Source organism: Neltuma alba, unplaced genomic scaffold, assembly GCF_004799145.2.
Source record: "Neltuma alba isolate B1F8T4 unplaced genomic scaffold, ASM479914v2 tig00011011_pilon, whole genome shotgun sequence".
Lineage (NCBI taxonomy): Eukaryota > Viridiplantae > Streptophyta > Magnoliopsida > Fabales > Fabaceae > Neltuma > Neltuma alba.
The window spans coordinates 148,694-174,928 of NW_021635764.1; the positions used below are offsets into that span (position 1 = coordinate 148,694).

The following is a 26,235-nucleotide window of genomic DNA, read 5'->3' on the forward strand; positions in this document are numbered from 1 at the left end:
TTTCATCATAAAATATATTTATTCATAGTTAGAGAGAGAAAAATAAGTTAATAGCATTTAAAGAGACTTGCATGCAATGTTGTTTCTTCAAATTTTTAATGCTTAGAGTTCATTATTATATTTACAACAAAAAAATTTAATATTTATTTTACATTTTAGATTTGGAATAAAAATCTTGAATAAATAATTTAAATTTTAAATTAAGAATAACCTAAAAATCAAATAACTATATTGTATGATCTCATTTTTTATTTTAAATATACATATAGGATCTTGTATTTAGAATAGGAAGTAATAACTAAGAAAGAATGAACACAGGTCCATCCAATAATGATTTCTAATTTACATTGTTGATAGTAGTGGTCAAATGAAATTATACGGGTGTATTTTAAATCTCGAATTGAGAAAAATCTAAAAATTAAATAATTATATATATATATATATAAGTGGATACCTGGTCTTCCATCAAAATTGAGTGCTTCAATCATGTTTATACATAATAATATTATAAGTGAAGTCAATTGGTTTTTGGAATGACATATGGTTAATTGTGATTATATTAGCAAACATGTTATAAGAGCACATATAGAACATTTAAAATCAATGATGCTCTAAATATTTTGAAAATAATGGTCTTAAATGATAGAAACGTCACAAAAAAAACCTTTCAACGTTACTTACAAAGAATTTTTTATAACCTTATATCTCGAGCATGTATATGAATTTTCTTTTTTGGTGACATAAGCATATCTATCAATTTAACTAATCACTATATAGTGATTGAACTTTTTATGCTATATGAAGAAATACTAATTCACACCGTGCATTGCACAGGTACTGTACTAGTTTTGTTAAAATTTTGTAAAACTGGCAGTATCTAACAGGCTCCAAGACTCGTGCAAGAGATGCAAAGGTTCACGAGCAAGGGTTGTTTGAATTGTCTTAAAAATATTTTTAAAAACACTTTTTTGAAAATCTAAATAAATTTTTTTATATATTTATTTTATATGCTATAAAAATACTTTTAAAATTATGATTTTGTTTCAACCCAAACAATTTTAGAAAAAAGCTCATCTTCCGGTCTGGTTTTAATAATTTTATCCAAAATTTATGGGTTATGGTCACAACGAGGCAATCATCCCTGGCTTTTCGTGTCTGAAGCTGCGAATGCCACTTGTTGGATTTGGATGTCCTTCGGCTGGCCCCACCGCTGACATCTTTTGTCTTGCTCGGTACATCCGCCATGATTCCGTGAGTTCCGTCGCCACACAAATTTCCTTTTCTTCGCGCTGAAAATTTCACTCTTAGTCAGTTTCGAATTCCCATTCCGAGCGAAGGACTCATAAATCCTTCCTTCTCATGGATTGCGCAAACTCCAATGCCTCCCCTTCTGATGCCTACTGGCTTCTGCTCACCTCCCTCTCTTTGATCCCCTTCTGGCATTACTTAATTGCTGCCGCCATTGCTTTTATTGCATTCGTTTACAATTTCTTGGAGTTTCATCTCCTCGAAGATTTTTTCTCCGGTTTCAGAGGCTCTCCCGTGGGGTTAACGTACAACTCTTTCTCCGAAATCTATGATGGGGTGGTTTCCAAGTGTTCGCTTCTCCATGGGAGGTATGGCTAAGCTTATCTTGGTTCGTTTTCTTTTTACTCGATATCCTGGGTATCAATGCCTGGAATTTGAGTGCTTCTTGCTGATTGGAATAATCTAGTTCTTCAGGTATTTGCCGACGCTCTGGCTTTCAAGCCCTCATTTGCAGACTTGTTTTTTGAATTTTTTCGGAAGGCCCCCCGCTTTCAAGTACAAAAGGTTGCTATTTTACTTTCCTTTCCGCTCTGTTTTTGTCAATGTGCTTGTGCATTTGTAAGGTATACTGTATTTGATTGAGAAAGCATTTCCTTGCAGCGTTGGTTTGTCTAAATTTTTGTTCTCATTCATGTACTGTTAGTAATATGGAAGAATTTGATACATGCATTATTAAATTAAGTTGTTGACAACTGGCTGTTGGTAATTTTTTGAATCTTGCGTTTTCTTTCTTTCTCCGGAGTAAGCCGAGAAACAAAGTACATCAGAGAGGCAGTAGTAAGCAGCGACATAGAAATAACAACCAATGCATTGAAAACAAAGTCATATGGTGTTCGATATGCATGTAACATGCATACCGTATATGATAGCCGTATATGATATAACACTTCAAATTACATTTAAACATTAATGATTCTTGCATCACAATGTATTTATTGGCTCTTCTCTTGTATCCATATTAATATCTCTTACCTTCTGGTAGAGTCTCTATATTTTATTGATGGTTTCATGTAAAAATTGCTCTTATTTTCTTACAGACAATTGTATAAAACTTCTGATGGTGGAACCATTGCTTTGGACTGGTTGAGGAGCTCTGACGGTATATATGAAATATTTAATAAGCGACTAGTGTTCTAATGTTGAATGTACACGTTTGGTTTATTTATACATAGTATGTAAATCAACAAGCCCATGTCTTTATTACTTTCATGACTCCAGGTTAATTAATTTCTGACAGCTTTACCATTTGGTTCTTGTCATATGACATGTTATCTGATTTATTCGTTGTAAACTTAATGTTACTTTTTATGTTAAATTAGAGCATAAATTCATTTTAATTTATTTTATTTTATATGTGTTTTTGTATTTGATTGTTTTCCAGTGTCTCATGGTGCTCCCCACGGGGATGATGCTGTTCCTAGAGATGACCCCACTCCTCTTGTTGTTGTAATTCCCGGCCTAACAAGTGACTCTTCATCTGCTGTAAGTAATGTTATGTATCCTTGTTACTATAACTGTGTTATTGCGTAAATCCTCTCTCCCTTACCATTTAAAATGCTTAATCTTTATTTATTTATTCTTTTAATGGTAGAACAGGATATTTATTTTATATTATAGTGACATCTTATGGTGTTTTGTCTGTAGTATCTCAAACATCTTGCGTTCAGTACAGCAAAGCAAGGGTGGAATGTAGTTATCAGTAATCACCGAGGTCTGGGAGGTGTTTCAATTACGGTTAGTCTTTCTTCAAGCTGAGAAATTTGGAAGACATAACCCAAGTACTGCAAATAGTCACAAAAATAATTTTCTGGTTAAATCATATTTGCCCATATGCGTGTTAATTAGACCTTGGTGCTCCCCACGGGGATGATGCTGTTCCAAAAATAATTTTCATGATGTAATTGCCAGTATATATATATTTACATGCATAGGTCTGTGATGCAATGCATATGTGATTTATGTGTAAGTACAGAAATGGGCCTGCCATGTTGCCTTTTGTCAAAATTAATTTTTCTTAATTTTTAAAATAATATATCAAATGGGGCCATGGCTTTCGGATGCAAGCAATAAGGTTGGCCACCGTACCAGAGTAAGAAGAAAACAGGCAGGTGACTTTACTATTACAACTTCTAGTAACCCTCCATTGGAGAACTGCCTGCCCTTAATCTGGAGATAATGGTTGTCAATTCTCTTCCCAGATCAGGAGTTAAAAAGGTCTGTGTAATGGTAATAGAGCTTAAGCTAGAATTCATACATGTCAAAAAGTTGCACGAAATTTATGTTTAGCCTCAAGTAAACCATGAAACAGAGATGACTTCCTTCTTTTCTGTGAAGGTTTGAAAAAGAATTAGCAAAAATTAAGTAATACTGGATGGATTGATCAAACCAGATCAGTTAGCTGGCTTGAAGCTGGCTAGTTTGCAGTAAATGTATTCTTGTCTTAAGTCTTGACACTTAATGGGTTTCAAGGCATTGATCTATAAGCCATCTCCTCATTCCCATCCTTGACAAAGGGCTTAACTTCTACTGCGATTAAGATCAATATGGGTGAACTAAAATATTTAGAAAGTTAATGCAGAAATGTACCGGTCTCATCACTGTCACTTATGCTAACTTGGTGGTTTCAGAGGTTCTTTATGTCATTGTGACACTACTGAAACTGAAGATTAGTTATACCAAAAAAAACTGAAGATTAGCTGAAAAATTGGTTAGCATGTGTTGTGGAAATGCTTTGATCACTCAAACACAAGCTTTCTCTTGATCACTAACTCCCGTCCCACATTATAGTGATTCTTTATTCATTACTTTACTGTTGTTTGAAAGGGGAGATATGTTCTTTTCTTCACTTATTTCCTCCACCCCCCCCCCCCAAAAAAAAACTGTTAAAACATATATGTCATGGGAGAACTTGCTCTCTTATGTGTGTGTAAGCAACACACACATGCGGCCCCTCACTCCCCCCCCCCCCCGGTTTTTTGTGATAACTAAACTGGATAAATCTGATCTGAATACAGAAATCCATGCTCTAAAAGGATGACAATTCCTAGTTACATAAATGAGGATGTTTATTAGACTTTCAGGTGATAAATTAGTTAGATAATTTTGAACCTATAGATCAAGGAGATCATGGTCATATCATATTATTCTTTATCTGCTGGCTTATTCTCACAATTAATTAGTATGAATTATCCTTGGACTATTGATCAGTTTCTCAACACTTCCAAATAGAATAATGGACGAATAAATTAAAGAAGTAAAGGCTAGCCCTTATGAGAGTGGACATTCGGTTATGATTTTGTTTACCTTTGTACATCATGATCTCGCATCTTGTTAGGTCCAAACATAGCTGAAATAGTAAATGATTGGGCTGTAATGCGTTTTTTCTGCTATGAGTATTCCTTTGAAGTGTTTTGATGCAAAGATGCATTTGTTTTTCTCTATTAATGCCTTCTTTTTCATTTCAACCTTTGCAGTCTGATTGTTTCTACAATGCTGGATGGACTGAGGATGCCCGTGCAGTGATTAGGTACCTACATGAAGAGTATCCCCGGGCTCCCTTGTTTGTTGTTGGAACTAGTATTGGTGCCAACGTTCTTGTAAGTTTCATAGCTCAAGTCTTATATCTTAAAGTTTCATGTTTGAGCGTTAATTTAAAATTTTGTATATTTACATACACCTATATCAAGTTGAGTTCTCAACACATTAATGATTGAGTTTGGAAGCTTGTGATCTCGATTTTTGTTATTGTGCCATTTATAGCAAGGAGCAAGGAGCTTCTAAAAACAAAACATGCTTTTTTTTTTTTTAACACTCGTATATGAAGTGTTACTCCACTGTATATTTTTTCTTTTTTTTTTTTGGGGGGGGGTTGGTTTAGTTCTAGAATTTGATTCATTTAGCTATATATGCATGATTTATCTCAATATATTGAAATTTGTTGCTTAATAGCATGCTTCTCTACTTGCTCATATAACTTTCCCTGCAGCTTTGTTATAAACCACACATATATCAATTTCGCACATGTTAAATCTTTCTTGCTTGAATAATTATTATTAGTGAACTAAACTTCTCTGGCCTTCCACCATTGCCTTAAACACAAGATCAAAATATAAGAATTAAAAGATAAGGGAAAATTGCAAAAAATCCTACTGGTTTCTTATCTGCATGCCTCCTTTCCTCTGCCTACCAAATGATTGGATTTTTATTTTGATCTTATTTTGAAATCAATATAGCTTTTTGGGAAGTCGTTTGTTCACAAATTTTTTTTTTTTTTTTAAAAATCTAATATTTTAAGCTTTATCTCCGGAACTGATAAATTTTGACTGCTTTATGTTTATGCTTCAATTTGATCACAATAATTAATTATGGTCATTGAAACATGCTCCATTTACTTTCTAAGCTGCATGCAAATTAGGATTTATACATAGTTAATGTACTCATGTTCAGTCATTGTTAACCTATATAATTTGAATATGTATGCAGGTAAAATACCTTGGTGAGGAGGGTGAAAATATTCCCGTGGCTGGGGCTGTAGCTATTTGCTCTCCTTGGGACCTTTTGGTTAGTCTGTATCTTGAAATTAACTGCATCTTAATTTGGCATTTCAAATAGGAAGGAATTAGTTTGATATATGAACTTAGCAAAGCAAATTTGATTGTTTCCTAAGCTGCACATTCTACGCGTCTGATTATTGTTGATTTCCAGTCAAAGTTACACGTCTCTAGCTTCTTGAGATGTCTACATTTTCTACCAAAGCCCTTGCTATGCCTTGTGAGTTTATCCTTCCAACAATCTAGATTACTTCATAAGCAGGTGATCTCTAGCTCAAATGAAACAATAGTATGGTTTATCATGGATATTGCTTTTTAGATGAAGGGAAACTATTCCTCTTTTTTCAGCTCTTACTCAGGGAAGAAAATAGAGAAGACCTTTTATAGGTTTCATGAGACACTGGATGATATCTAAATGGACAGAGAACTGATATTATTTTAATCTGAGCTCTCTTTCACAAATAAAGATGAATATAATGGTTTGTTATCTAAAAGATTACTCTTTTCTCAATTTGTCCTCCAGAGGTTAAGGCGCTCAATTTAGTCTCTAAAAGACAACTCTCCTCTCATTTGGTTGTGATAAAGCCTCTGAGAGGCCTAAGTCTGTCCCACAGACTGCTGAGATTCTTCTTATCCTACCCACAGCCCCACAGCCCCTCCGTACATTACTGATGATGCAGCGAGCTATTTATTTGATGATTCTAGAATGTTAGAGTATTTTTTATTGAGTAACTTGCAGTCTTCTCGGAATAAGTAACTCACATACTAAACCGGTTAAAAAAGGATATTTGATTTTATACTCAATTTACACTTTTTATTTTTAGTATATTTTTCCATCAAGATTTCAAATTCTTATTTTATACCCAAGTTTTGATATTTTTGTTTTGATTTCTGTTTCTTTTGAGTTTGATTTCCCCTGGCTGGAGCCCTGACGGGTAACAGAAGGCCCTTCTATAGATCTTTCTTGCTTGAACAAGAATTATTTTTACTCATCTTCTTGTTACTTTTGAGTCTTTTGCATCATCTGTATCTGTCAAGTCTTCCCTGAAATTTGCGTTACTGGATTTTTTTTATTGATGGTGGAAAGTCAAATGAGTGCCTGTACAATTTAGAACATCATTAAATTTTGTGTACGTAGTTTGATTTTTGTAGCTTATCGCAATTTGGAAAGCAAGGTAGAAAACTCTTGCGCATATTTCAATTTAGAAACATATGAACATGATAGAAGGCATTGGAAAGTTAGAAGGCCCCAGATACCCTTCAACATACTAATCATATGTGGTTCATCCGTGAAATTCTATTTTGTACTGAATAATTTGCCTTGAAACATCGTACTTAACTGAGTTTCGCTGCCTATTTGATATTACTGAATACTGAATGATCACAACATTTATGGTTTTGCCTATTACTGCCACTTCCACTGGAATTCATAGCGTTCGTATTCTTCTTTGCAGATAGGAGATAGATTTATAAGCCGTAGGCTTGTCCAAAAGCTTTATGATAGAGCTCTTGCAATTGGACTTCAAGGCTATGCCAAAATGTACGTCTTTGCACCTTTCTGGTTTATTTTAATTTTCCAGGTTACAAAACCTTTCTGTGTCTAGTCTATAAATTACGCTATCTGCAGATATCAATTACAATGTAATTGTGTTAATTGAAGGTCTCAATGAATTAATCACAATTGCAGGCACCAGCCTCACTTCACTCGTCTAGCAAATTGGGAAGGAATTGAAAAAGTATCTTTTCTCTCTAGAACTATAGTACCATATAATTACATCTGCTGCATTGTTTGTATGAGGAACAAATGAAGTGGTTTTGTATGTTATTTTTAGTTGTGGATCTGCTAATTTCATTCTCATTATGATATCTGATGCATATGTTCTATTGATTTATTCTGTATTGGTAAATAGGAATGAAGTTTTAATTTTCATATCTAGACGATGCTATTGAAATGTAGGTCACAGAGATAGTTCATAAAGCACCCAACTTTTTGTATAACAGCGGATGTGAACTTGTATTCTGATCCCAAAGGTGCTGTTACATGGAAATCAAGGGTACTTAGGGAATTTGGACCGTAGGAAACTTATGGAGACTTCTAGTGGCATCAATCAGGGACTATATGTAGAGGAAAAGGCGTGAATGAATTAGTATTTTGTGTTATTTTGTTTTCTGGCCTTTTGCCTCGTTGCAGCTGCTGTTTTAGTTACATATGTATTATCTAGGTGGCCAGATTTTTAATTTCACGGTGGCATAAATGCATCAATTTCTCTAACAAAGCATCCTAGATCCGTTTGCTATTCCACTTGCTTTAATAGGAACTAGAAAACTCTAGCAATTTGAATAACATAATTCTCAACAATTTATCTTAAGTTGTGATGGGCATCCTAGGGGGGCGGGAAACCTTTCTCCAATAGCTAGCTGTAAAGTTGGAGGAGCCAATCTACTCGAGTATGCTATAGATTCATCCCTTACTACTCAATGTCGGATTTAGGCATTCTACATGCGAGCAGGGAGATCAAAATATATTCTGATTCTGATTGGTCAATATTGGGTACAATATATGCATTGAGGCAGTACACTAATCACGTCTAAAAGCTAGGAATAGAAAATAAATTCCTATCTTTGACTATTTACTCATTAATGAGGAGAAGGAGAAAGAAAATAAATAAGGTCATATTAATTCTGACTAATCCGGAGATTTCCCCACCATACTACCTCAGTCTCTATCAGTTAGCTCTCCCTGGAGAATTTACATGTCAGTAACTTCACTTTGTGACACTTCACTCAGTGACATTTGCTTAGCTGTGCCCCTAGAAAAAAAGGACATTTACTTAGCTATGTCACCGATCAAAATCCTCAGAACCCTCTGCAAAAGCCCTTTTAAAATTGTCAGCAACTGGCTGTAGGTGACCTCCTCAAGAAGCTAGCTTTTGAGGGAACCCTCCTCATCCAACCCGAGTGTCCATCAAATTATCAATAACATGCTGTTTGATTTCCATTATCAAGGGTCTAGAAAACAACTAGCACACTTTAGTTATTTTATTACATGTTTTAGCAGTCGAGGTATAAGCTTTCGGCCACAAGCATTTGGAATTAATTTTTGCCATATATCAATTATCATTGGCATCTTATCAATGCTGTGTACATCCTGTGATTGTCTTTATAGACCAGTACTAAGTTTTACTATATATGTCTGCTTTGCCAGTCACTCTCTATTCGGGATTTTGATGATCATGCAACTCGCATTGTTGGGAAATATGAGGTACTAATATCTAGCATATAATGCATAATTTGTCGTTTTTATTATCTCCTATTTTTAGCCAACCCAGTATGAGTAACCTCAAGTTTGCATGTTTTCTTAGACTGTTGATACCTACTACAGGCGTTGTAGCAGCTCCCTTTATATACAATCTGTGGCTGTTCCGCTTCTCTGTATTAGTGCTTTGGATGATCCAGTCTGTACCAGGGAAGCCATTCCCTGGGATGAATGCAGGTTGCCTGCTTTTATTGCATTCCTTATTTTCTATTAATGTGCCTTTTCCTTAGACTCAAATATAACATTCTTTTCCAATAGGGCGAATAAAAATATTGTGCTGGCTACTCCGAAGCATGGGGGACATCTGGCGTTCTTTGAGGGAATAACTGCATCCAGCCTGTGGTATTTGACACATGCATATTGTCTGTTCTTTAGCATATTGTTAAATCCAGTAATCTCATTCGATTAGCTTGTTTGGAGCTTAATTATTAACAAAACCCTTTCTAATATGTTGAGTCCATCTTGCTGAGTGGTCTTGTATGTCTGATCTCCAACATGTTGGATCCAATAATCACACTCCATTAGCTTCTTTGGAGCTAAACTACTGACAAAACTGGGCGAAAGCGTTCTATGTCCTGGCTGGGTTTATTGGTTTCTGGCTTAGATGATTTCACCAGCTTCTTCATAATATAATATCTTGATGTTACTTGACTTGCCGGCTATGAAACTGTTTCTGGCTTTGTTAAGAGATGGGTAAACACGGGGAATCTGATAATAGTAATGCTGCATAATAGTATCATAAATAATAATTTTTTTATTGGCTGGATCAGATTGCCCTTGATATACCTTCGATCAAACAACTATTAATTAGAAGATAACGAGCCAATTGGTTTTTTCCCCCTCTTGCAGGTGGGTAAGAGCTGCAAATGAATTTCTTGGTGTGCTACTCACTAGCAAATATATGCATGTACAGAAGGAGGTAAAAATATGCTACTGATATTTTGCTTATTTACTGATAAGTTACAAATCCTTTGATTCTGATGGAACCCAGGCCAAAATAAAACCGAAATATCCTTCTTCTGAATATTTATAGCTCATAAGACAGCAACAGAAGTCTATAGACACGCACAGAAATAAGTAACAGCAAAAAGGAAAGGAAAATAAGAAAGCACTGCCCTAGCTTGCTTGGGCTCTCACACAGTACCAATTTCTTTCCTTGCTTCTTAGTCCCGAGAACCGCTCAATAAAACCTCCCCACTCCACACATGCCCTTTATCTCTCTTCCACTCCCCCCACCCACGTGTGCATGGCCAACCATCTTGTACTGTCTATTGTCTTATCTTCTTCTCATAGGCATTGGCCTTTCCCTCATCGGCCCAAAAATTACAGGTCCATCAAATTCTAAATTTATGCATTTGATCATTTCATCCATGTTTTAGTACCCTATTGAGATTTTTAAGCGATTTTTAGACTATTTCTTCCAGCTGAAACCCTTCTGTTGTGTGTAACCTTTGAATGATGCAGATCTCTAAACCACACACACCATGGGACACACCGATTGATCAGGGCCCTTACGTAAACTTTACCAAAAATGGAATGGTGGCAGCGTCCGAGCAAACAACACAGAACGAGGAAGAGTCACAAGCAATACCATCTGATCAGCATCAACCCAATGAAAGGATCCAAGAAGAACAAGTTGAAGTGCCCAGAGCTGATGCAAACTGTGATGATGCCCCTGGCATTGCAGAAACTCCAAGCATGCAAGGCGAGGCCATACCCCTTGATGTAATAGCACCTTTCAAGAGATATTTAGGTCAGTTATCTCGGCAAAATCGATGGTCCATCTGGTTGCTTCTTTATATTGCTGTTACTACAAGTTGGCCTCTGGTGGGTTCAGCACTCCGTGTTGTGTTTGGAAAAAGGTTAAAGGGTATCTTACCAGCTGGATTTCTCAGAAGATAATCTCATATAATTTAACTTCACTTTTTTCTGTTTGATATGTGGGTAGATATATGGTGTTATATACTGTTTATCTGCCTTGATTGTAGTCAACATCTACCTTCCTAGACTTACGTAGGATAAGGGAAAGAAATAATATAGGGAGGACTACCCTTAAAGGCCATATTTAAGGATGCTGAAGTACATTCACCATTGAGTTATATCCTGGGCATCAGATGACATGCTGAAGAATGTATATCAATCTTCAAGCAAATCCCAGTGAGTTCAAATAATGTTATGTCTTGAATTTCTTGCAATAAGTGTTTGTATATATTGAAAAATAATGAAAAACATTGGAGAATAGATATAAACAAGTATCATATATCATAACATTTTGCAGATGATTCTATATTGAAAGTATATATAGCCATGTAACACAAATATATATTCCTCTTATCCTTAATGTAGGACCTAATTTGAGAGTTGATATTAGTTCTATATGTAAGATTTATTTTACATATTTATCAATTTTTTTCCAAATCAACCTTATTAATATTCTCTTAATAATAATCATGTAAGAGAGAGAGGGAGAGAATCAAGAAAGATAACTATGATGTTTTAGAAAGAACATATCATATTAATTAATTTAATTAATATTTTTAATTTATTTAAATTACTTAATTAGGTCTTACGTTAAGAATCGAAGAAGTATATCTTTAGCTTGGAGTTGATTTTACTACCTCCATATCGCTTCAAAAAATGCCCGATTGCCTGCATTTAGATGCCACTTTTTCTGTATTCTTTTTACGTTTTATTTGAAATTAAATGCATAGGCATTTAATGATGAATAGGAAATTACTTTGATTATAATGCGCTCAAAGTTAAAACAACAGACAATACTTGTTATCAATATGGAACCTAGTGAGGTAGGGGGGTGGTCCATTGGTTTCAGAAAAGTAGTTGACTTTTTTTTTTTTAATTCGCAAATTCAGAGTTTATAGTGCATAAGGTATAATAGTGTGATTAAAAGATAGAAAACAATAATAAACATATCGGTAACTAGCTGGAAGTTCTTCGTTCGAACCGTAATGCCTCTCATTGTTTGAAAAAATAAACAAACGTATCACAAAAAATGAATAAGCAAATACTAATTTTTTTTCAAACATGAAATTAAATTATATTACAGAACAACTTTCGTTAAAAAAAAAAAAGTGACGTTAAAATTTTTCTAAACTTTTTCTTTAATGCAGATATTTTCCTTCTCATTAATCAATCGATAATTTCTATCATGAAATTTGATGTGATAATAATGATGATATACCTTCCAAAAATTCCTCCTTTTTTCTTTTTGCCCTACACAAATAAATTTTAAAACTTCAAGTCACTTGTAGATGAAGATATATCAGTGAAATAATCAATCAATTAATAATAATATAAAAAGTCATGTATGAAAATGGCCTTCTCCTTTTTTAGGATAAGGTTGATCCAATACCTAAAATATCTGTCGAAATTATCAAGTATCTTTTGGCTCAAAGTATTTTGTGATTGCAATTTAAAATATTTTTTCAGATACATCCAATATCACAATGCTACCTCTGACTTTTAATGTTACTTCCGGTTTTTAATATAAGACTTCATTTAACTTTTATTTTGATCTTAAATATAAGATCTCAATCCATTTTGTCTCTCAAATTTACTTATCTTTTTTTCAAAATAGTCCTTCTAATAATGGTAATTCTAGTCAATAAACTTGATTAACAAGGATATTTTAGGAAAGACAATATCTATTTATTACAAATAACTAACTTAATATATTTTCTTAATCTACTCGAATTAGTCAACCAGTTCTTATATTTAGGACTAGAGGTAGTATAAGAGTTGATTAACTAATTTAAGTAAATTAAGAAAGTTTGTTAAGTTAGTTATTTGTAATGATTAAGTGTTGTATCCGATAAAATATCCTTATTAATCAAGTATTAGCTAAAATTATTATTTAATTGAACAGTTAATGTATGCAACTATTACAAATACTACTTGAAAAATAAATAAATATGAGAAACAAAATAGATTATAGTCTTATATTTATGATAAAATTAAAAATCAAACTAGCTCTTATATTAAAAAAGAGAGGATAGAAACACTTAAAAGTATTTCAAGATGGTATAAATAAACCACAAAATATTTAAATATCCTGGCACCAGCTGAACCCTTCTTTCTCTTTTTTTTCTTTTGGTTCCCTGGATATTGCTTAGAGAAGCATGACATGTGAAGGATCGTAAGTGCGTCTCTGGACAAAAGGTTTTGGTAAGACAAATGACGTGTTTGATATAAGGAATCAAAGCAGAGGAAGACAAATGTGACGTCCAAGTAATAATAAGAAATTTGGGGGGGTAAAGGAATAGAACTTTCTTCACCTATTTTTTCTCAATATTCCTCTCAGAATATTCATCAAATCCACTTTTATTATTAATTAATTAAATCAAATAACTAGTTACTATGAAGCAAAGCATAAACCCTTTCCCTTAGTTATCTCCTTGTTTTCTCAGCCTCTGTCCAATGTGCATACTAATTAATTATTACTTAATCATTTTGGGAGCCTTCACCTATTATATTATATTATATTATATTTAGATATATAAATGCATGTCTTTATCTTTGTTAATCCCTCTTGATCTTTTGACTAACAGATGTAAAGTGATATATTCTGTTACAAAGATGCCTTTGGTTAATTAGAATAATAATTTAATTAATTAATGAGAGGAATAACAGAGAAAAAAATAAATTAATTAAAGGAAGTTGAAAGTTCAAAAGGCATCTCATAATAGTGCCTTAGACTGCCACATTGCTATCAAACTTTATTGTATAATCTTTCCACATCCATATATCAAACTATATATGCTTCTCAACCATCTCAATTATTCTTAACTCCCTTTCACGCTTTTTTTAATAATTTTTTGCCACATTTTTTTATCTGGTTCAATTATTATATTCTCTTGAGAACATGTAATAGTTTATGTCTAAAAAATAAAATCGTTTTCTAGGAACTTATATTTATAATAACAGTGGTCCTGATAAATAGCAGGTATGTATATAATGTAGTGTGCTTTTGAAAAATAGTTGAACTTAATATATAGGATGAATATAGTTTTCATACTTTAAATTTAGGGCATATGTTTAGAGCAGGAAAAAAGTTTATATACTTGTGTGATATTAATTTAATTAAACAAATTATGAATCAATTGTATGAACTTTTTTTTTACATGTAAAAAAAGGAAAGAGAGGTTATTTTTCTAGTAGTAAACTTTTTATAATTTTTCATCTATTAAGGAAATGATTATTTACATTCAAAAATAAAAAAATAGTAAAAATCATACTATTGATATATAATACATATGTCTAAATTATATATATATATATATATATATATTCTTCCTATCCTTATTATAAGGCGCCACTTAGAAAACTTTCTTAGTCCATAATATATATATATATATATATATATATATAAGATGTTATGTAATATTATATAATGTTTTAAATTTTAATATCTCGTAAATTGTCCATTGAAAGGAAAATAGAATCATGAGCTATTTTGTTAAAACAAATTTAATGGTAACAAACTTTTTATAAGGTGCGTGAAATAATAAAAAAAACATCTTATATTTCGGGTAAAAAGAATATACACACGCATCCCATATATCCACTTAGATTTGTTGAGGGTTTAAAAGCAGCATGCATTAGGATAAGCTTCTAGTTGGGATCAAGTTTAAAATCACTTATGAGCATGTTTTATGTAAGACAAAATAAAACTCTTCTCATATATTTACCTCGTATTCTGAAAATCATAATTGAAAAGTTATTTATAACTCATTCTTAAAAATCACAAATTACTTGCAAAAATAAATTTTCTAGAGATTCCTTTTTTTTTTTTTTTTTACCACCTATAGGCATGTTCTCCCTTATTTTAAGGCCTATCAATCTTCAAACTAGAAATATGCTGCCATCTCTACTCAAACTTCAAAGTAGATCACGTTAAATATGACAAAGTCAACCAAACAGCTACATTAGTATTAGTAAAACGTACTACTTGTTAAACAAATGGGACAACAACTTTTTTTTTTAATTGAATTTCTAAGACTATATTCATTTGATAAGACAAATTAATCTACCTCAAAAGATACTTATTATAAGGTTAAAAAAACAGATTTGTTTTATACATAAAAGTTTATAATTAAAACTCTTAACCATTTTTACAAAACTTTCTATTATACTCATGTTAAATTTAGTTGTTAGAAGGAATTTGTTTGGGATAACCTTCAGTCAACCGAAAATCCAAAAGCCAGTTAGAAACTAAGTATTATGATGGGATCAATGTTTAGGCAAAATGACTCTTTGTTTGAAAATTATATTAAAGTTAAAAAAATCATTTTTAACTTCTGATTTTTCACTTTTGGCTTTTCTATAAATTTAAATTTTCTGAAACTCACTTTTTAATATATCATTTAACTAAGATTATGTTAAATCGGCTTTTTTTTTTATTTATTAAAACCTATCTAGACATTAATAGTATTATACTAATCAACTTTTATCTTAAATTCAATTTGCAAAAATTACTTAAGATAAAAGTCAGTTTGCGGAAAAAAAACAAGAAAAAATGGTAAAAAAGGATTTTAAAATTTGAAAAATTATATAATTGTTGTTATTTGCTAATCAATTATTTTCAAAACCAATACTAATATTGTAATGGTTCCTGTTTGCAATTTTTTTATTTTTAAGGTCTTTTTTTGTGATTTTTCCTAAAAACAAACATAAATGGTATCTTTTAAAATGTTAAAAGAATAAAGTGCAATTTAAGGAAGAAAAAGATTAAATAAAAAAGGGAGCCCTAACGGCAATACCAATATTAAAAAAAAATGGGAAGGGGCAAACGTTGGAGTGCAAAGAATCATAAGATCAGGAAGATCCTCTAAACATGTTGTCGTACGAGAGTTCATGATGACACCCACGAGGCTTAATCATAATTAATTAATTAATTAATTAATATATTAATGCAAACAAAAAACACTTAATTAAATGACAACAAAGAAGACAATGGCTGTGGTGAGCCAAATGGTTTGCGTCTTAGGATGAAGACAACCAACATCTGGGTGCTGCTGCTGTTTCTGTTGCTCCTCCCTCCTAAATTATTATTTTACTTAAAAATATTAAATAATTTATTAATAATCGGTTTCCCAATCCTCAAGAAAAATATAAACATATAGCCCCATGATTTTACGGATCATGTCATGTGGCTGTAAATGCCTCTCCAATAATATTACTTTTCTTTTTTAATTAATTAATTGATTGATTATTCCCTCTTTCACTTACTTCGTTAATTAATTTGCTGAACCATGCAAAACACCGGTATATATATATTCACAAACCCTTGTTTCTCTTTTCTGTACTTTAAGAAGGAAACAAGTCTCTTTGATCTCCATTATCACAAAGACATCATTATAACCACTTACCATCTTGATTTATAGTACATCCACTCCTTAATATGAGAGCTAATTGTAAAGTTAATTTGATCCAAAATATAATTTCTTGATCCATTATGTCGTCTCTTATCCTTTTTCAAAATATCTCTATTGATTATAAGGGATTACAGTACCAAGGAATAATTCTAATCATCCAATGTATATAATTGAAGATGATAGTTTATGGAGATTAACATACATTTGTGATAAATAACTAAGTTAACTAATTTTTTAAATATCCTTGAATTAGTTATCTAGCTCTTATATCAAGTAACAGAAGTAGTATAACATATAAACACATCATCAAACCAATTAAGCAAACACGAGAGGCCACATACAGATACATCTTGAAAGTTTACTTTTTTTTAAGCCATAATTCATCTAATGAAAGAAATTAACAAACTTGTCATAATAATCTATTATATTCCGATAGCATCAAGCTTGGAATCTTACCTGCTTATTATTACTAGATCAAAACCTTTAAAGCAGCAAGGATGATTGAGAATGTTCAAGTTATGTGAAAAAGAAAAGATTTTTTTTTGGGGGTGAATGGGGAGATGAGTAATAATAATGGGAATATTGAAAAAACTATTTGGTGTGTGGACGATGACTTACTTGCTCTACTTCGCTTTCCCTATCTATCAATTTTCTTTTTGATGGCTGACACGATTGCTCCCTCAGAAAGCATATGTAAGTAAATGGACTCTCTCTCTCTCTTCTTCCTTTCTTCCTCTCTATCTTTTTGCCCTACCTGTTGTCTTCTTCTTTTTCATTCTCTCACGCAATGGGATCTCACACGCAAAGGCCAAAACACTACATGGATTTGGATGCAACCTCCCTCCCTGTGTTTGTTTCTCGAGAATCGAGCCCAGATGTGTGTATATATATATATATTCCTAAAGACAAATTACTAATCCCTCACGTGGGGTTGTCTGACACCTTCCTATACTATTTTTCCCTCATCTCTTAGCTGAGTGACACTTATCAGATTGCCCTACACTTCCTCCTCCTTCTCCCCCCCTCCTGACACCATTTTTACCTCTCTCCCCCTTCTCTCTCTTCCTCTTCAATTCTTCTTCTTCATCACCCCTCCTATACACCTATAATACTATACCACATCTATACATATGGTGCGTGCCATGCCCATGCCCATGCCCTCTTGCTTCTTTCATTTTATCTTCATCATATCTGCTCATAACTGTGAATTCATATTTCTTTGCATTTTTCAATTTCTAATTCTGGAATAACTTGATCAAATTCAGTAAACACATAAAAAACCAGTGGATATATATATGCCTCTACTCTTGAGCTTGATGGAGAGGTCAATGGCCTAAACAGCTAAACTTGGTTTGATTCTTGAGCATTTGAGTTTACTTTTTCCTTCTTCTTTTTCACCAAGGGGAGGGTTATACATGAGATATCATTTTCTTTTTGTGGTTGATTTTGGCACGCAAAGGGGTGAAAAGAAGGGAAAAAAGGAATTTGGGTGTGTCTGCTTTGTGTTTGAGAATATGTGAAGAGAGAGACCTCACGTGGGTGTGTCTGACACCGAGCATGTTTTTCTACCTTACCACTTCCCTTCTCTTCCTCGCTTTCCCTTTCCGTCTTTCCCGTCTCTCTCTCCCTCTCTCTCCTTTCTTTCTACTCATCAACTTGACACCATGAGGTTTCTTGCATTTCGGTTTTGGTCTCTTACACTATACTATTTCTTTTTCTCTTTCTTTTCTGGCTTCTCAATTTTACTGATATGATAATTATATAAATACAGAGAGAGAGAGGAGCTAGGTAGACAGCTAGGGTTAACTTATATGTGCATGGGGGATTCTTGTTTCTTTCTTCTGATACTGATACCAGATATATAGTAGATAGATACATAGATAATGTAGTTTAATGCATACAAGAAGCTGCCATTTGTCAGTTTGAGATTGCATGAGGCAGCATATTAATAATGTGCCCCATTTGGAGCATATTAATTAGTGTCCAGTATTGTTTTTAACAAGTTATATATAATTATATATATATATCTATATTGTGTCCTCCCTTAACAAGACAATCAAGAATTTAGTGCTTTTCCATGTTTTGATGTGACTTTTTCAGGATCCTCCACTTCTTCCCATGACCATTTCAAACACAAATTCCAATGTCATCATCTTCTCCTCACAATCTCATCATCTTGTATTTTCATATTTGTGGTGCAACACAGTGTCAGTATAATTAGCTTATTTCAGAAAAAAGTAATTAAAAAGAACCCTTGAAATTTTGTTGAACAAATATACCTTCCAAGGATGTTCATGCAGCATATTTAGGTGAGAAAGCTGGAATAATATATTGCCCTGTGCTGATCTAAAAGATTCTTTCTTTTATGCAGGCCATATCAGATGCTTTTCTAAAAAATAGTTAACCTAGTTTGGCTTCTAGACCAATCACTAGCAGAAAGGAAAGAAGAAAAACCAGATTTGAATAAGCGGATATAGTAAATAGTCCATATCAGAAAAATCAACTAGTTTCCTACAGAGAAGTAATTAAATCGGGTCACCCTTTTTCTTTTTCTTGTTAGCTTCTATTTGTCCTGGCATATTTATGATGAGAAAGTGTCAAAAAGTCTCCTTGCAGGATCCCTATGTACTTATTAAAGGAATGTATGACTAAAACAAACCAAAATACTTGTAAGAAACTCTCATTATTTCTTCTGCCAATCAGATCCATCTTTAGAAGAATATCTTCAAGGAATCCCCGTTTCCTCTTTGTTATTTCCACCAAAAGCCTAAAGAAACCCCTCATTTTTTCAAACCCTGATTCAGATCTATATCTATACCGAGGCACGTATATGCACCGCATATATAGATACAGATAGAGATATATGTGGCATATATGCAATTCTCAACTGATGTGTGTGTATGTGTGTGTATATGCTAGCTGTGGGATTTTACATATCATTACGCAGAAAGGGAAAAGGAACAGGAGAAGAGAGGGGGGAAAATGATGATGAAGGGAATTGTTTAAAGGACGGTACGTTTGATTCCCCATTGACACCGCTGTCTCTTGTCCAATGCATATGGCATCTTCCAGGCCTTCCCAACTACCAAAGGAAAAGAGAGTTATAAAGCCACCCAAAAACAGGACCTTTCGTAGATTTGAAAAGCAGTCCCCTTTATATTATATTATTACTACTACTATTATTATTAAATTATTAATGAAAAGATCAATGTGCTTGTTTTCCCCTGACCCAAGACACACTTCCACTTCCACTCATGATCGATTCTTTAAGAATAAAAAGATACCCTTCTTAATCTCTCCGTCTTATTACAAACCACAATTATAATACACTCAATGGGCAGCAAAAAGGAGGGAAAAGTAGAGATCTTATATATATATATATACATATATGATGTTAATTAATTAATCAATGTTATTTTTCTCTTGTTAATCGTTATCGTTAGTCAAAATATAAATAATAACAGCAGTATTCAGATTGTCAATATTAGAGAAGTAGGGGACACATTTGCCTTGGTTTCTTGGTCCTATATATACCCATGTCATGACACAAAGGAATTTTTGTGAGCTATCCCTTCTCAATCTCTCATAAAAACCCCACAAAGAAGATAGATATAACACACATATATACATATAAAGCCAGTGTCTTTTTTTGTCCCTAGATTTACTCTTCCTCATCTCTCTTCCTTTTTCTTCGTCTCTTGTTCAGATTATGGAAGATCCAGAGGAAGAAGAGCTTCTGAATCTCAGCCTCTCAGTTTCTGCAGGTAGATCAGAGAGGAAAAAGAAAGGAAAGATGATGATGATGAGTACTAGAGATCATCATCTTCATCATCACCACCACAATTCCTTCTCCTCCTATGAACAAGGCTTGGAAGGGAAGATCTTTAGGTTGCTTCAAACCAGAGATCTAATGCTTCGTCAAGATCAAAACCTCATGAGAAATCGAAGAGGAGTTCTAGAAGATGGCAATGGCCTCCCTCTGATTCACCTTCTCCTGAGTACAGCCACTTGTGTTGATGACACCAACATTAACTCTGCCCTAGACAACCTCACCCAGCTTTACCAAACTGTCTCTCTCACCGGCGACTCCGTCCAACGCGTCGTCGCTTACTTCGCCGACGGCCTCGCTGCTCGGCTCCTCACCCGGAAATCCCCCTTCTACGACGTGCTGATGGATGAACCCACAAGTGAAGAAGAGTTCTTAGCCTTCACCGACCTTTATAGAGTCTCACCGTACTACCAATTCGCTCACTTCACAGCCAACCAAGCCATCCTTGAAGCCTTCGAGAACGAGGAAGACAAGAACAACCGAGCATTACATGTCATCGACTTCGATGTCTCCTATGGTTTTCAATGGCCTTCTCTGATACAATCCCTCTCCGAGAAAGCCACCAGCGGCAACAGAATATCTCTGAGAATCACAGGCTTCGGGAAGAACCTCAAAGAGCTTCAAGAAACGGAATCTCGTTTGATCAGCTTCTCAAAGGGATTCACCAATCTGGTGTTTGAATTCCAAGGCTTGCTTCGAGGCTCACGTGTGATTAACCTAAGGAAGAAAAAGAATGAAACAGTGGGTGTGAATTTGGTCTCTTATTTGAACACATTGAGTAGCTTCATGAAGATTTCTGACACATTGGGATTTGTTCATTCCCTCAACCCCTCCATTGTTGTGCTTGTGGAGCAAGAAGGAAGTAGAAGCCCCAGGACGTTCTTGTCGAGATTCACTGATTCATTGCACTACTTCGCCGCCATGTTCGATTCTCTTGATGATTGCTTACCTATGGACAGCACAGAGAGGCTGAGGATAGAGAAGAAGCTTCTGGGAAAAGAGATCAAGACCATGTTGAATTACTACGACGTGGACGGCTCGGATTGTCCCAAGTACGAGAGGATGGAAACATGGAAGGCGAGGATGGAGAGCCATGGCTTCAGCGGAACAAAAGTGAGCTCAAAAGCTTTGATTCAAGCGAAGCTACTTCTGAAGATGAGGACGCATTATTCTCCACTTCAGTTTGAAGACGACGGAGGAGGAGGAGGAGGAGGCGGTGGGGGTTTCAGGGTTTCAGAGAGAGACGACGGAAGAGCCATATCTTTGGGATGGCAAAATAGGTTTCTTCTTACAGTCTCGGCATGGCAGACAGTGCTGTGATGATGATTATGATCCGTCGTCGTCAACAATCATAATAATAATAATAATCCCTAACCTCTGTTCATCATTTTGGTAAAACCTACGCTCAAAATGATGATGAGTTTTTAATATTCTTAACTTATAATTATTATTATTATTTCTCTATTTGACTACTGTTAGCTACAAGATCCATCTTGTTCTGTTATTGTAGAGTTTTCAGTGGCACCTACTAGCTCCTAGATTATTGTTTAAGTATATATTCAAGGTATAATACATGACGCATATATTATATATATCTTCTTTGAACATATTATCTAAAGTCGTCTCTTTCTGCCTTCTCAATGTGTTTCGATCAACACGAAGAACCCTAGTTTCTTTTTGACTGGCAAATTATGAAGAACCCTAGTCTTATTCCATGGATTAATTCATGTCTAGGTTCAAAGTTTAGGTATATTTTGTTATCATGATGACATTTCTTTTTCATTTCCATGTCCAAGGGATTGCTGATAGATATTATGTCCGTGTGAAATATAGGCATGAGAAATAGGAATGCTGGAGCTAAAGCTCTCAAGAGAATTATATGAAGAAATTAATTTGAACATGATAGAAGACTATATAGAGGTGAAAAGAATTAATGGTTTTATAATTTGTTAATTAATAATATTATTATATCAGTAATATTAATTTAATTTATTTGAAAAGAGTCAACAATGGCGATTCTTTTAGGTGATTAATTATATATTAGAAAAGAGTGTGCAGATCGATTAAAATAATTTGATCCAACTAATTTTGTCTTCCATCACTTAATTATGTTATCTTGTTTACAATAAGCAAGGGAATAAGCTAAGCCTCCTTCATTTTTGTCACCAGATAAAGAAAATACATGTACTCCTCCGGTTCTTATTATAAGACTCTATTTGACTTTTTATTGGTACTAATATAAGACCCCAATCCATTTTGTCTCTTATATTATGCATTTTTTCCCAGATAATCCTTCTAATAATGATAGTTTTAGCCAATATACTTAATTAGCAAGGATGTTTTAGGAATGACAACACTTATTTATTATAAATAACCAACTTAACTTACTTCCTTAATCTCTTCAAATAAGTCAATTGGGTCTTATAATTAGGACCGGAGGAGTACTTTATTTTATGGCCAAAGGAGAATCTTCAACTAAATATGAACGACCCTGAGACTGCCAAATTGGATATTTTGAACCAGTGAACACAGTTTCTGTATTTTCTTTGATGGATTAAAATAAAACACCATGCAGGGGAAGCATATACTTTTGAGTGTTATTAACATATTTTTGTGAAGAGCGTTAAACTCATCGATAGCATATTTAAAGATATACTATCTCCGGTCTTATTTATAAGAACTAGTTGACTAATTTGAAAATATTAAGAAAAAAAGTTAAGTTAGTTATTTGTAATAACTATGTGTTTTCTTTACTAAAATATCCTTACTAATCAAGTTTATTGGTTTAAAACTATTATGTTAGAAGGACTGTCTTAGGTAAAATTATTAATATATGAGAAACAAAGTGGATTGGGATTTTATATTTAGGACCAAAATAAAAATCAAATAAGATCTTATATTAAGAACTGGAAGTAATATTATAACCGCATTTTCTACTAAGCTCGGGCCTTAACTATATTAAATATTTAAATTAGACCGATTTATATCTACGTTTTCTTAATTACCAAGAAGTGAATGGAACTACATGTATACTTTCTCCGCACCTAATGTAAGAATCAGAAAGTTTTGTTTTAGTTCTAAACATAAAGATTTCAGTCTATTTTATCTTCTAAATTTATAATTTCCTTTAAAAAAATTTTCTTATTAATTATACATGTTGATTGAGGGTTTTTTTTTTGGTGCGTTTTCCATCAATAGAGAAGTTTACAAGCAAATGATTAAGAATTATACCTTAGAAAAATTAACATATAATTTTTTATAAATAATTAATTTAACTAATTTTCTTAACTACGATACAAATTAGTTATCTAATTCCCAGATTTAAAACCGGAGAGAAAGTATTAAGTTTCTTCAATTTATTTGGGTTTTTAAATCTAATTAAGTATTGAGAAAAGTCGGATACGATTCCATTTTTCGAAATATCAAAAAATATAAACACAGATAGTAAAGAAATTAAAGAAATTATATCAATGTTATATATATGTATATATATATTGCCAACGTATATCAGTGTTATTTGGATCTAGGAATTGTCATCCTAACAAATCTGGCACAATATCCATCAAACATGACGTGATATCTCTAATTATTAGCTTAATAGAACTGATTAACATCTCTAAGATCACATAGGATTATTGCACTATACATGAGTATCTTCCTTTTATACTATGCGTCAATGTGTGTATGTGATAATGATTTTACAATGATTTTTGTTAACTGACCACATTAAACAAAAACATCATGGTTTAATCTGACATGCCCATACCCCCACAATCTAAAATGCTTCAAAGTTAACCAGTGCTATTTCGATTCTTAATATAATAATTAGTTAAAAATTTAATTTGATTATAAATATAAGACATTAATCTATTATGTTTCTAATATTCATCTATTTTGCCTTCAAGTTATATTCTTACAGTGATTTCACATATTAGGAAATTCTTATTAAAAGGTAATTTCAATATACATAATTAATAAAGATATTTTAGGAAAGATAACATTTATTTATTATAAAAACTAATTTAATTAGTTTTTTTAATTTTCAAAATATTTAGCTCTTATGCTAAGAACTACAAGTAGTATTAAGAATTTAAGATAATCATAACTTTAACAAGCGCATCAAAACAAGCTTTAATCAAGTACTTTGAAATGTTAAGGTTTAGTTTTCAATTGGCTCAGAAAACTTGATTAGACTTCCCGTTGATTTGATGCGACTTTCAGGTACAATAAGAATTCAACTGCGATAAAGACTGAGTGTTAATTTTAAATAGTTAAAAGCTTAAATGCAAATTAAATTAGATTAAGCCCCCATTATTGTTCGCAGTGCAACTCCATAATGGAATATTGACTCCATAAAAGATCCACACTCTCACGCAGGAGCACAAACACAAAATAATAAAGAAATATGATAATCTTGTTCATTTTTGGGGTATCTTTTTTTTTTAAGTGGAAAGGAGAAATATATTAATCAGTCAGAAAAAACAAATGCACCCTAATCTTATTATGGTTTAGGGTGCTAAATGTACTATGATGTAACTGAATAATAATGGTAAAGGATGCTAGATAAATAAGAAAAATAGTATCAACATGTTAAGTGCTTTGTAAAGAAGATTAAAATGTTGGATATTATTAAAAAATAACATTAAGCTTGTGGATGGTACTTTTTCCCATTAAATTATCACTCAAATCAAATGAGTGTCCAGACAACTTTGTAACTGTTCTCTTTGGTCTCTACATTTTGTACCTTATGACCTTTCCATTCCTCCTGTGGCAGGGATCCTATGCGCCCCAGTTACAGCTATATAATAAATATTATTTTTTTAATTACTTAATTTGTGGAAATTTATGTATCCTGCAAGAAATCCGTTCTTGTTAACCAGGAGATTGCAGCCTCTTGTTTTGATGATGTGTTTTTGTGTACTTGAAAATCCAATCTTGGAAGGCAAAAGCACAGTACTTTTGCATCCCAACATTGATTGCAATTGCCTCGGTAATTGCAATGATTTTTTGTTGTGAAAATAGTCCATTATGTAAGCAATTAAGCATAGGAGGGTACTATCAAATTAAATTATTTAGACCAGCCTTGGGGGGGGGGGGATGGGAAAATTGCATTAAGGTTCGTATAAGAAAAATAAATAGCAAAAAGTATCTTAAAATTATTAAATTAATTTGAGGTCTGGAATTATTTCATTATAAAATATTTCACTTGTTTAATTTCTCAATTGCTCTCTTTTTTTAAGTATACACTAATAACTAAAAAGACAGTAGTTAACAAAATTTAAGATGCAATAATTAATATTATTGTAACAAGTATTAACAACACATTTTCTTAATATATCACAAAGATACGATGCATATGTTGTTAATAACTATCGTGATAGTTGTTAATCGTTACACTTTATGTTATTAATAAACATTCTTTCAGTTATCAATGCATACCGTTAAGTGCTAAGAAAATGTGCTGCATCTTGACACAATTTTCCCATAAAATGGAGATAAAAAACCAATAAAGAAAGAATAATTTGATCTTTCGGATCAAACTTATATTGATTAGGAATTCTTCTTTTTTTCTTCGATACAAAACTACAAAGTTTGCAAATTTACTACATCAAGAAACAATTCATTCTAAGATATGGTACCAACAAAATTTTGGTCAATATATTGCATTAAACATTGTTCTCTCTCTTATTTTTCTTTATTTCTGTTATGTTAAATTAGCATGTAGAATAGAGTTGAGAAATCTTATGTTACTTGATTATTGTCCATTATTTTTAGGTAATGCTACTTTTATTATTTTATTAATGCATTTTTATCCTTATAAAAAACACCTTTCTATCATAT

At 32.9% G+C, this 26,235-nt stretch overlaps 2 protein-coding genes across 2 annotated transcripts; both read left to right on the top strand.

Moving 5' to 3' along the window:
* The first annotated feature begins 1,261 nt into the window (after positions 1 to 1,261).
* Positions 1,262 to 11,451, top strand: LOC114760665 (embryogenesis-associated protein EMB8). The gene is made up of 14 exons (XM_028949946.1): positions 1,262 to 1,616; positions 1,723 to 1,812; positions 2,346 to 2,407; positions 2,690 to 2,790; positions 2,953 to 3,042; positions 4,782 to 4,904; positions 5,791 to 5,868; positions 7,313 to 7,398; positions 7,546 to 7,594; positions 9,064 to 9,120; positions 9,221 to 9,351; positions 9,433 to 9,516; positions 10,024 to 10,093; positions 10,639 to 11,451. The coding sequence occupies exons 1-14, from the start codon at positions 1,360 to 1,362 to the stop codon at positions 11,074 to 11,076; spliced, it is 1,716 nt and encodes a 571-aa protein (XP_028805779.1). The 5' UTR covers positions 1,262 to 1,359; the 3' UTR covers positions 11,077 to 11,451.
* An 8,823-nt stretch (positions 11,452 to 20,274) lies between these two features.
* On the top strand, positions 20,275 to 21,714 carry LOC114760667 (scarecrow-like protein 21). The gene has a single exon (XM_028949950.1). The coding sequence runs from the start codon at positions 20,275 to 20,277 to the stop codon at positions 21,712 to 21,714; it is 1,440 nt and encodes a 479-aa protein (XP_028805783.1).
* Positions 21,715 to 26,235: the final 4,521 nt, after the last annotated feature.

What these genes read in the sequence shown, in the direction of transcription:
- LOC114760665 (XM_028949946.1), top strand. Translation starts at nt 1,360, where the DNA reads ATGGATTGCGCAAACTCCAATGCCTCCCCTTCTGATGCCTACTGGCTT. An exon ending in CTGGTTGAGGAGCTCTGACG is followed by an intron (nt 2,408 to 2,689) that starts GTATATATGAAA and finishes ATTGTTTTCCAG; the next exon opens with TGTCTCATGGTGCTCCCCAC. An exon ending in ATAACTGCATCCAGCCTGTG is followed by an intron (nt 9,517 to 10,023) that starts GTATTTGACACA and finishes CCCCTCTTGCAG; the next exon opens with GTGGGTAAGAGCTGCAAATG.
- LOC114760667 (XM_028949950.1), top strand. Translation starts at nt 20,275, where the DNA reads ATGGAAGATCCAGAGGAAGAAGAGCTTCTGAATCTCAGCCTCTCAGTT.